The sequence below is a fragment of the Coregonus clupeaformis genome, chromosome 26 (assembly GCF_020615455.1).
Source record: "Coregonus clupeaformis isolate EN_2021a chromosome 26, ASM2061545v1, whole genome shotgun sequence".
In the NCBI taxonomy this organism is placed as follows: domain Eukaryota; kingdom Metazoa; phylum Chordata; class Actinopteri; order Salmoniformes; family Salmonidae; genus Coregonus; species Coregonus clupeaformis.
This window is the reverse complement of record NC_059217.1, coordinates 47,281,015-47,293,281: the sequence shown is the minus strand read 5'-3', so window position 1 is coordinate 47,293,281 and position 12,267 is coordinate 47,281,015. Positions and strand designations below refer to the sequence as shown.

At 44.4% G+C, this 12,267-nt stretch overlaps 1 protein-coding gene across 1 annotated transcript in view; it reads left to right on the top strand.

Moving 5' to 3' along the window:
• The first annotated feature begins 7,404 nt into the window (after positions 1–7,404).
• Positions 7,405–12,267, top strand: part of LOC121540761 (synaptotagmin-7-like) — a 157,518-nt gene continuing 152,655 nt past the window's right edge. Inside the window, exon 1 of the mRNA XM_041849834.1 lies at positions 7,405–7,635. Coding sequence (XP_041705768.1) covers positions 7,602–7,635 — 34 coding nt within the window. The 5' untranslated portion in view covers positions 7,405–7,601. The remainder of the gene's footprint in view (positions 7,636–12,267) is intronic.

Genomic DNA, 12,267 nt, shown 5'->3' with positions numbered 1-12,267 from the left:
TACAGGAACACATACATACTGTAGTGGAGGATACAGGAACACAGACAGAGTGGAGGACACAGGAACACAGACATACTGTAGTGGAGGACACAGGATCACAGACATACTGTAGTGGAGGATACAGGAACACAGACAGAGTGGAGGATACAGGATCACAGACATACTGTAGTGGAGGATACAGGATCACAGACATACTGTAGTGGAGGATACAGGAACACAGATATACTGTAGTGGAGGATACAGGAACACAGACATACTGTAGTGGAGGACACAGGAACACAGACATACTGTAGTGGAGGATACAGGAACACAGACATACTGTAGTGGAGGATACAGGAACACAGACATACTGTAGTGGAGGACACAGGAACACAGACATACTGTAGTGGAGGATACAGGAACACAGACAGAGTGGAGGATACAGGATCACAGACATACTGTAGTGGAGGATACAGGAACACAGACAGAGTGGAGGACACAGGAACACAGACATAATGTAGTGGAGGATACAGGATCACAGACATACTGTAGTGGATGATACAGGAACACAGACATACTGTAGTGGAGGACACAGGAACACAGACATACTGTAGTGGAGGATACAGGAACACAGACATACTGTAGTGGAGGATACAGGAACACAGACATTCTGTAGTGGAGGATACAGGATCACAGACAGAGTGGAGGATACAGGAACACAGACATACTGTAGTGGAGGACACAGGATCACAGACATACTGTAGTGGAGGATACAGGAACACAGACATACTGTAGTGGAGGATACAGGACCACAGACATACTGTAGTGGAGGATAGAGGAACACAGACAGAGTGGAGGACACAGGAATACAGACATACTGTAGTGGAGGATACAGGAACACAGACATACTGTAGTGGAGGACACAGGAAAACAGACATACTGTAGTGGAGGATAGAGGATCACAGACATACTGTAGTGGAGGATACAGGAACACAGACATACTGTAGTGGAGGATACAGGATCACAGACATACTGTAGTGGAGGATACAGGAACACAGAAATACTTTAGTGGAGGATACAGGATCACAGACATACTGTAGTGGAGGATACAGGATCACAGACATACTGTAGTGGAGGATACAGGAACACAGACATACTGTAGTGGAGGATACAGGATCACAGACAGAGTGGAGGATACAGGAACACAGACACACTGTAGTGGAGGACACAGGATCACAGACATACTGTAGTGGAGGATACAGGAACACAGACATACTGTAGTGGAGGATACAGGACCACAGACATACTGTAGTGGAGGATAGAGGAACACAGACAGAGTGGAGGACACAGGATCACAGACAAACTGTAGTGGAGGACACAGGAACACAGACATACTGTAGTGGAGGATACAGGATCACAGACATACTGTAGTGGAGGATACAGGAACACAGACATACTGTAGTGGAGGACACAGGATCACAGACATACTGTAGGGGAGGATACAGGAACACAGACAAAGTGGAGGACACAGGAACACAGACATACTGTAGTGGAGGACACAGGATCACAGACATACTGTAGTGGAGGATACAGGAACACAGACATACTGTAGTGGAGGATACAGGATCACAGACAGAGTGGAGGACACAGGAATACAGACATACTGTAGTGGAGGATAGAGGATCACAGACATACTGAAGTGGAGGATAGAGGATCACAGACATACTGTAGTGGAGGATACAGGAACACAGACATACTGTAGTGGAGGATACAGGATCACAGACATACTGTAGTGGAGGATACAGGAACACAGACATACTTTAGTGGAGGATACAGGATCACAGACATACTGTAGTGGAGGATAAAGGAACACAGACATACTGTAGTGGAGGATACAGGAACACAGACATACTGTAGTGGAGGACACAGGAACACAGACATACTGTAGTGGAGGATACAGGAACACAGACATACTGTAGTGGAGGATACAGGAACACAGACATACTGTAGTGGAGGATACAGGAACACAGACATACTGTAGCGGAGGATACAGGAACACAGACATACTGTAGTGGAGGACACAGGAACACAGACAGAGTGGAGGATACAGGAACACAGACATACTGTAGTGGAGGATAAAGGAACACAGACATACTGTAGTGGAGGATACAGGAACACAGACATACTGTAGTGGAGGATATAGGAACAGACATACAGTAGTGGAGGATACAGGAACACAGACATACTGTAGTGGAGGATACAGGATCACAGACAGAGTGTAGGATACAGGAACACAGACATACTGTAGTGGAGGATACAGGATCACAGACAGAGTGGAGGATACAGGATCACAGACATACTGTAGTGGAGGATAGAGGATCACAGACATACTGTAGTGGAGGATACAGGATCACAGACAGAGTGTAGGATACAGGATCACAGACATACTGTAGTGGAGGATACAGGATCACAGACATACTGTAGTGGAGGATACAGGATCACAGACAGAGTGGAGGATACAGGAACACAGACATACTGTAGTGGAGGACACAGGAACACAGACATACTGTAGTGGAGGATACAGGAACACAGACAAACTGTAGTGGAGGACAGAGGAACACAGACAGAGTGTAGTGGAGGTTACAGGAACACAGACATACTGTAGTGGAGGATACAGGAACACAGACATACTGTAGTGGAGGATACAGGAACACAGACATACTGTAGTGGAGGATAGAGGAACACAGACAGAGTGTAGTGGAGGATACAGGAACACAGACATACTGTAGTGGAGGATACAGGAACACAGACAGAGTGTAGTGGAGGATACAGGAACACAGACATACTGTAGTGGAGGATACAGGAACACAGACAGAGTGGAGGATACAGGAACACAGACATACTGTAGTGGAGGACAAAGGAACACAGACATAATGTAGTGGAGGATACAGGAACACAGACATATTGTAGTGGAGGATACAGGAACACAGACATACTGTAGTGGAGGACACAGGAACACAGACATAATATAGTGGAGGATACAGGAACACAGACATACTGTAGTGGAGGACACAGGATCACAGACATACTGTAGTGGAGGATACAGGAACACATATATACTGTAGTGGAGGATACAGGAACACAGACAGAGTGGAGGACACAGGAACACAGACATACTGTAGTGGAGGACACAGGATCACAGACATACTGTAGTGGAGGGTACAGGAACACAGACAGAGTGGAGGATACAGGATCACAGACATACTGTAGTGGAGGATACAGGATCACAGACAGAGTGGAGGATACAGGAACACAGACATACTGTAGTGGAGGATAGAGGAACACAGACTTACTGTAGTGGCGGATACAGGAACACAGACATACTGTAGTGGAGGATACAGGAACACAGACATACTGTAGTGGAGGATACAGGAACACAGACATACTGTAGTGGAGGATACAGGATCACAGACATACTGTAGTGGAGGATACAGGAACACAGACATACTGTAGTGGAGGATACAGGAACACAGACATACTGTAGTGGAGGATACAGGATCACAGACATACTGTAGTGGAGGATACAGGAACACAGACAGAGTGGAGGATACAGGATCCCAGACATACTGTAGTGGAGGATACAGGATCACAGACATACTGTAGTGGAGGATACAGGAACACAGACATGCTGTAGTGGAGGATACAGGAACACAGACATACTGTAGTGGAGGATACAGGATCACAGACATACTGTAGTGGAGGATACAGGAACACAGACAGAGTGGAGGATACAGGATCACAGACATACTGTAGTGGAGGACACAGGATCACAGGCAGAGTGGAGGATACAGGTTCACAGATATACTGTAGTGGAGGATACAGGAACACAGACATACTGTAGTGGAGGATACAGGAACACAGATAGAGTGGAGGATACAGGATCACAGACATACTGTAGTGGAGGATACAGGATCACAGACATACTGTAGTGGAGTATACAGGAACACAGACAGAGTGGAGGATACAGGAACACAGACATACTGTAGTGGAGGATACAGGATCACAGACATACTGTAGTGGAGAATACAGGAACACAAACAGAGTGGAGGATACAGGAACACAGACATACTGTAGTGGAGGATACAGGATCACAGACATACTGTAGTGGAGGATACAGGAACACATACAGAGTGGAGGATACAGGAACACAGACATACTGTAGTGGAGGACACAGGATCACTGACATACTGTAGTGGAGGATACAGGATCACAGACATAGTGGAGGATACAGGAACACAGACATACTTTAGTGGAGGATACAGGATCACAGACATACTGTAGTGGAGGATACAGGAACACAGACATACTGTAGTGGAGGACACAGGAACACAGACATACTGTAGTGGAGGATACAGGAACACAGACATACTGTAGTGGAGGATACAGGAACACAGACATACTGTAGTGGAGGATACAGGAACACAGACATACTGTAGTGGAGGATACAGGATCACAGACATACTGTAGTGGAGGATACAGGATCACAGACAGAGTGGAGGATACAGGAACACAGACATACTTTAGTGGAGGATACAGGATCACAGACATACTGTAGTGGAGGATACAGGAACACAGACATACTGTAGTGGAGGATACAGGAACACAGACATACTGTAGTGGAGGATACAGGAACACAGACATACTGTAGTGGAGGATACAGGATCACAGACATACTGTAGTGGAGGATACAGGATCACAGACAGAGTGGAGGATACAGGAACACAGACATACTTTAGTGGAGGATACAGGATCACAGACATACTGTAGTGGAGGATACAGGAACACAGACATACTGTAGTGGAGGATACAGGAACACAGACATACTGTAGTGGAGGATACAGGAACACAGACATACTGTAGTGGAGGATAGAGGATCACAGACATACTGTAGTGGAGGATACAGGAACACAGACAGAGTGGAGTATACAGGATCACAGACAGAGTGGAGGATACAGGAACACAGATACCATACACTCATTGGGCTGACTGAGTGTATGGTATGCTTCTGCAGTTTATATGTATGGCACAGGTCCCAGATAAGAGGATAGACCAGCCACACCACGTCAAATGAAACTCCACAAGCAAGGTTCAGGTAAGGTTGAATAACCGTGAAACATGACAGAGATTGAGTTGCACTTTGAAGACAAATTTATCATTTTAGAATTGAGATATGGAGATAGAATTGGACTTCAAATCTTAGTCAGGAACACAAGACACCCTTATTCCAAGGCTGTATTTACACAGGCAGCCCAATTCTGATATTTTGTCACTAATTGGTCTTTTGACCAATCAGATCAGCTCTGAAAAAATATCTGATGTGAAAAGATCTGATGTGATTGGTCAAAAGACCAATTACTGGAAAAAAAATATGGGAATTAGGCTGCCTGTGTAAGACGTAGCCTAACAGGGGCATGTCAAGGTCAGGCGACCAGAGGCTAAATCCCCTCAACAGAAAGATGGAGCACCATGGTGGAAACACTGCACTCCCCAACGTGGCCAAGAGGACCAAGTCATGTAGTCATGTCATGGTCCTAATGATAGGAAGAGTTATTTCTCAAGCTACAGCATCACAGATAGACGGATGGACGGATAGACAGACAGACACAGACACAGACACACACACACACAGACACACACACACACACACTGGACACACACACACACACTCACACGCACTGGACACACACACTGGACACACACACTGGACACACACACATACACACACACACACTCACACACACGCACTGGACACACACGCTGGACACACACACTGGACACACACACACACACACACACACACACACACTGGAAACACACACTGGACACACACACATACACACACACACACACACACACACTCACACACACGCACTGGACACACACACTGGACACACACACACACACACACACTGGACACACACACTGGACACACACACTGGACAAACACACTGGACACCCTCACTGGACACACCCACTGGACACACACACTGGACACACACACTGGACACACACACTGGACACACACACTTGACACAGGGGTACAAATGAGGATGCTTGTCATTTAGTCATTTTGCAGATGCTCTTTTCCAGAGCGACTTACAGGAGCAATTAGGGTTAAGTGCCTTGCTCAAGGGCACATCGACAGATTTTCCACGTAGTTGGCTCTTAACCGCTAGGCTACATAGCCGCGGGAAGTAGTTTGGGGGGTGGGGGTGCTGCGATTTTTATCGAGGGAAAATCTGTCGACGTGCCCGCCGATGTGCCCGCCGATGTGCCCGCCGATGTGCCCGCGCTACAGACGGCTATATCGGACCGTTAATACAGGACTAGTAAAGGCCCAGTGCACTACTTTGTAAAACATTTGTTTTTTTCCCCCAACAAAAACAAACCAAAAATATTGACTCTTTTATTTGTATTTAATTTTTTTGCAACACCCTCAGCACCCCTACTTCCCACAGCTATGCTAGGCTGCCTTCCATCCTGTCATTCTCTATGGAATATGCTATACTATTACAAGTGGGTTATTACTGCTATGGGAATGGTTTAAGATACATTATTATATTATTATCAAATTATGTTTTACCAATCTGATTTATTCCATAGCAATACATTGCAATAACAGGCATCCTAGTGCACAGAGACGTCAGAGAAATGCACCTCCCTCAAGATTCCGGAAGTTGCCAGAATTTAAACATATTTAAATAAATAAAAATCTGAATTTCCTAAACCTTGCCTATTCCCGAAAACATGTGCGCCAGCGTCTTCGGCTGGAGGATCCATTCTGATTCTCCTCTTAACATTTGCATTTGATCAGCTGGCCCAGGTTGACATGCAGCAAACCGTGCTCTTTAGATTGGATGGCCCTGGCTGACGTAGCACGCCGCCGTATGCGGTTATGATTAGGTTGTAGGTGAGGGGACCACCTGTCCGCTATCATTGAGGACCCCACTTCAAAGCAATAGTCCTTTTTTTGAAAAACCCTTTTAACCTTTTTTTTGAAATACCCTTTTTTACGTTGCTTAGGCATTGCACAACCACACAATTGAACAATCACTTTAACCCATTAACACGCGTTTTTTTTTTGTTGCCTATGATGTTTTGTACAATTGGACTAGGAGCCAGGAGCAGTGAAATTTGCTAAATACTAGATGTATAACATCCACAAAGATGAATTGTGTTAGAAATCAAAGACATAAGGCATATGAGCGCATCTGGTCATGCTTCCATCCCGGTTGCCATCCCAAGACTCTTTAAGAACACTCTTTACTATACCCGCTGTTTCTTCTCCGAGCGTCACCGAGAGAAAGAAATAAATAGAGAGAGAGAGAGAGAGAGAGAGAGGCTGACAAACTGACTATAGCTACCTGCTCGAAGCGAAGGCACTGACTGGGAGGAGGACAGGATATTGAAGCACTCTCGCAGAGCAACAAGACAATAAAACAGCTACAACAAAACCCGCAATCAGAGAGGAGTTGTGTGTTCTCCAGACGGCAAAGAGGACTACTAATCATCATTACCATTGACACAACGCCGTCAGATAGCCCAGGAGTGAATTTATAGCCATGTATTTGAATAGGGAAGAGAACAATAGCAAAGGTAAGAATATTTTAAGAATTTCTCCACTCTTTTGCGAAGAGCACTCCTTTGGCTGTCAGTTTCAAGGTGTGTATTTGCATACGGGGACCGGGTTACGGGGACCGGGTTGTCTTACGATACTGTTATGATCATCGTTGTTACGTGTTGGGGATAAGTTGAGGGTCATTGTCACGGACATCTGTAGGGCATCTTGTCGTTGATATTAATAATGATCCAGCCTGATGTTAGTATTTGTCATTGTAGGGCTATAGGTTACTCTTGTAAAAGGCATTCATCATTTCCGATATCATGTCAGCGTTATTTATAAACTAACCTTCCGTTTTTCTTCAGTGCACAATGCTTTATGAATGTAGGCTAGAATAGCTACTTGTTGTTAGGCATAGATGTCTGCCTGCCGACGGTTCGTTTTCCTTTGGTATTTTGACATCTATTCACTAGTAAAGGACACCCAAACACAAGGTCACAACAGCATCCACAATGATGACCAAGTGTGTGTGTGGAAGAGGCTAGGATATCCTCTCCTCTTCATACGCCGACATTTGGCAAAAAAAAAAAAGCTACGCGTTATGGATTCGTTTATGAAAGAGAGAAAGAGAGAGGGGGGAAAGAAGGGACCAATGACTGGGTGAAGAAGAAGAAGATGTGAAAGAAACAGGGCATATATTAGGAGTAGTCTCTCCCACGTGTTTTGGAGGCGTGATGCGTGATTTGCGGAGTTGTCCAGCGCAATAACCTCCACTAGGCCGTGTCGCGTTCATTCGCTCTGGGGCCGGGAGGTAATTACAATCACCACCTAGACGAGACCTGAAGGTCCGTAGTAGCCCAATAACACCTGCTGCTGCTACAGGAGAGCGAGGGAAGGAGAGAAAGGAGGCGAGAGAGAGAAATGGCCAAAGGAGGAGGGGCATTTTTTTTTTGTTCATTTCCTTTAGACGTTAGATAATGGTCTCGTGCTCTGTGTGACTGATAAGACCATGATGCCACTATCGGTCTGTTTATTGGATGTGTGTGTGTGTGTGTGTGTGTGTGTGTGTGTGTGTGTGAGTAATATCAAGTACAATTACAAATAGTCTACAGACTGAATAAGCTTTTTGGAGGAGGAGACAGATAATGAGGTATTATGTTATAGTGATAGAGGCTGAATATTCCACTACTACCCAGCCCTATTGGCACCTGGCTGCACAGACATTACCTGAGGCGTTTGTCTTCACGTGAGCGTGTAGCCTTTGACTGGCAGATTGTTAGTCTGTAATCCCGCCACCGATAGCCCGGTACGGCCGCGTGCTCTCTACTCTGGCTTTAAAATTCACCACGCGTCTCAAGGTGGAGGAGAGAGGAGAGAGAGAGAGAGAGAGAGAGAGAGAGAGAGAGAGAGAGAGAGAGAGAGAGAGAGATGGAGAGGTAGAGAGAGACAGAGAGAGAGAGAGAGAGAGAGAGAGCGAGAGAGAGAGATGGAGAGGGAGAGAGAGAGAGAGAGCGAGAGACAGAGAGAGCGAGAGATGGAGAGGTAGAGAGAGACAGAGAGAGAGAGAGAGAGAGAGAGAGAGGGAGAGGGAGAGGGAGAGGGAGAGGGAGAGGGAGAGGGAGAGGGAGAGGGAGAGGGATGGCAAAAGTGTGCAAAGCTGTCATCAAGGCAAAGGGTGGCTATTTGAAGAATCTCAAATATAAAATATATTTTGATTTGTTTAACACTTTTTTGGTAACTACATGATTCCATATGTGTTATTTCATAGTTTTGATGTCTTCACTATTATTCTACAATATAAAAAATAGTAAAAATAAAGAAAAACCCTTGAATGAGTAGGTCTGTCCAAACTTTTGACTGGTAGTGTATGTGTCTCTAATATGGTCATACATTTGGCAGGAAGTTAGGCAGTGCAGCTCAGTTTCCACCTAATTTTGTGGGCACATAGCCTGTCTTCTCTTGAGAGCCAGGTCTGCCTACGGCGGCCTTTCTCAATAGCAAGGCTATGCTCACTGAATCTGTACATAGTCAAAGATTTCCTTAATTTTGGGTCAGTCACAGTGGTCAAGTATTCTGCCACTAATACTCTCTGTTTAGGGCCAAATAGCATTCAAGTTTGCCTTGTTTTTTTGTAAATTCTTTCCAATGTGTCAAGTAATTCTCTTTTAGTTTTCTCATGATTTGGTTGGGTCTAATTGTGTTGCTGTTCTGGGATTCTGTGGGGTCTGTTTGTGTTTGTGAACAGAGCCCCAGGACCAGCTTGCTTAGGGGACTCTTCTCCAGGTTAATCTCTCTGTAGGTGATGGCTTTGTTATGGAAGGTTTGGGAATCGCTTCCTTTTAGGTGGTTGTAGAATTTAACGGCTCTTTTCTGGATTTTGATCATTAGCAGGTATCTGCATGCATTATTTGGTGTTTTACGTTGTACACAGAGGATATTTTTGCAGAATTCTGCATGCAGAGTCTCAATTTGGTGTTTGTCCCATTTTGTGAATTCTTGGTTGGTGAGCGGACCCCAGACCTCACAACCATAAAGGGCAATGGGTTCTATAACTGATTCAAGTATTTTTAGCCAGATCCTAATTGTTATGTCAAATTTTATGTTCCTTTTGATGGCATAGAAGGCCCTTCTTGCCTTGTCTCTCAGATCCTTCACAGCTTTGTGGAAGTTACCTGTGGCGTTGATGTTTAGGCCGAGGTATGTATCGTTTTTTGTGTGCTCTAGGGCAACGGTTTTTGATGGAATTTGTATTTGTGTTCCTGGCAACTGGACCTTTTTTGAAACACCATTATTTCTGTCTTACTGAGATTTACTGTCAGGGCCCAGGTCTGACAGAATCTGTGCAGAAGATCTAGGTGCTGCTGTAGGCCCTCCTTGGTTGGGGACAGAAGCACCAGATCATCAGCAAACAGTAGACATTTGACTGCAGATTCTACTATGGTGAGGCCGGGTGCTGCAGACTGTTCTAGTGCCCTTGCCAATTCATTGATATATATGTTGAAGAGGGTGGGGCTTAATCTGCATCTCTGTCTCACCCCACAGCCATGTGTGTTTTTTGCCAATTTTAACCGCAGACTTGTGGTTTGTGTACATGGATTTCATAATGTTGTATGTTTTTCCCCCAACACCACATTCAATCAATTTGTATAGCAGACCCTCATTTAGTCAAATTGAGTCAAACGCTTTTTTGAAATCAACAAAGCATGAGAAGACTTTGCCTTTGCCTTTATTTTGGTTTGTTTGTTTGTCAATTAGGGTGTGCAGGGTGAATACGTTGTACAGTAATTTGGTAAAAAGTCAATATGACATTTGCTCAGTGCATTGTTTTCACTGAGGAAATGTATGAGTCTGCTGTTAATGATAATGCAGAGGATTTTCCCAAGGTTGCTGTTGACGCACATCCCATGGTAGTTATTGGGGTCAAATTTGTCTCCACTTTTGTGGATTGGGGTGATCAGTCCTTGGTTCCAAATATTGGGGAAGATGCCAGAGCTGAGGATGATGTTAAAGAGTTTAAGTATAGCCAATTGGAATTTGGGGTCTGTATATTTTATAATTTCATGTAGGATACCATCAACACCACAGGCCTTTTTGGGTTGAAGGGTTTGTATTTTGTCCTGTAGTTCGTCCAATCTAATTGGAGAATCCAGTGGGTTCTGGTAGTCTTTAATAGTTGACTCTAAGATTTGTATTAGATCATGTATATGTTTTTGCTGTTTGTTCTTTTTTTTAGGGCCAAATAGATTGGAGAAGTGGTTTATCCATACATCTCTGTTTTGGATAGATAGCTCTTTGTGTTGTTTTTTGTTTTTCAATTTTTCCCAGAAATGGTTAGAGTCTATGGATTCTTCAATTACATTGAGCTGATTTTTGACGTGCTGTTCCTTCTTTTTCCGTAGTGTATTTCTGTATTATTTTAGTGATTCATCATGGTGGCTCAGGTTTTCTGGGTTTCTATGTTTTTGGTTGGATAGGTTTCTCAATTTCTTTCTTAGGTTTTTGCATTCTTCATCAAACCATTTGTCATTGTTATTAATTTAATTGTATTTTCTGTTTGAAATTGTTTGAGTTGATAGGGAAGCTGAGAAGTTTTCTACTGCCAAGTTTACACCTTCACTATTACAGTGACACGTTTTGTCCAGGAAGTTGTCTAAAAGGGATTGAATTTGTTGTTGCCTAATTGTTTTTTGGTATGTTTCCACACTACTTTCCTTCCATCTATAGCATATCTTAATATTATTCAGTTCCTTTGGCTTTGATGCCTCATGATTGAGTATTGCTCTGTTCAAGTAGACTGTGATTTTGCTGTGGTCTGATAGGGGTGTCAGTGGGCTGACAGTGAACACTCTGAGAGACTCTGGGTTGAGGTCAGTGATAAAGTAGTCTACAGTACTACTGCCAAGAGATGAGCTATAGGTGTACCTACCATAGGAGTCCCCTCGAAGCCTACCATTGACTATGTACATACCCAGCATGTGACAGAGCTGCAGGAGTTGTGACCCGTTTTTGTTGGTTATGTTGTCGTAGTTGTGCCTAGGGGGGCATATGGGGGAGGGAATGCTGTCACCTCCAGGTATGTGTTTGTCCCCCTGTGTGCTGAGGGTGTCAGGTTCTTGTCCAGTTCTGGCATTTAGGTTAACAGAGGGGTAGTGTGCTAGTATAGCACT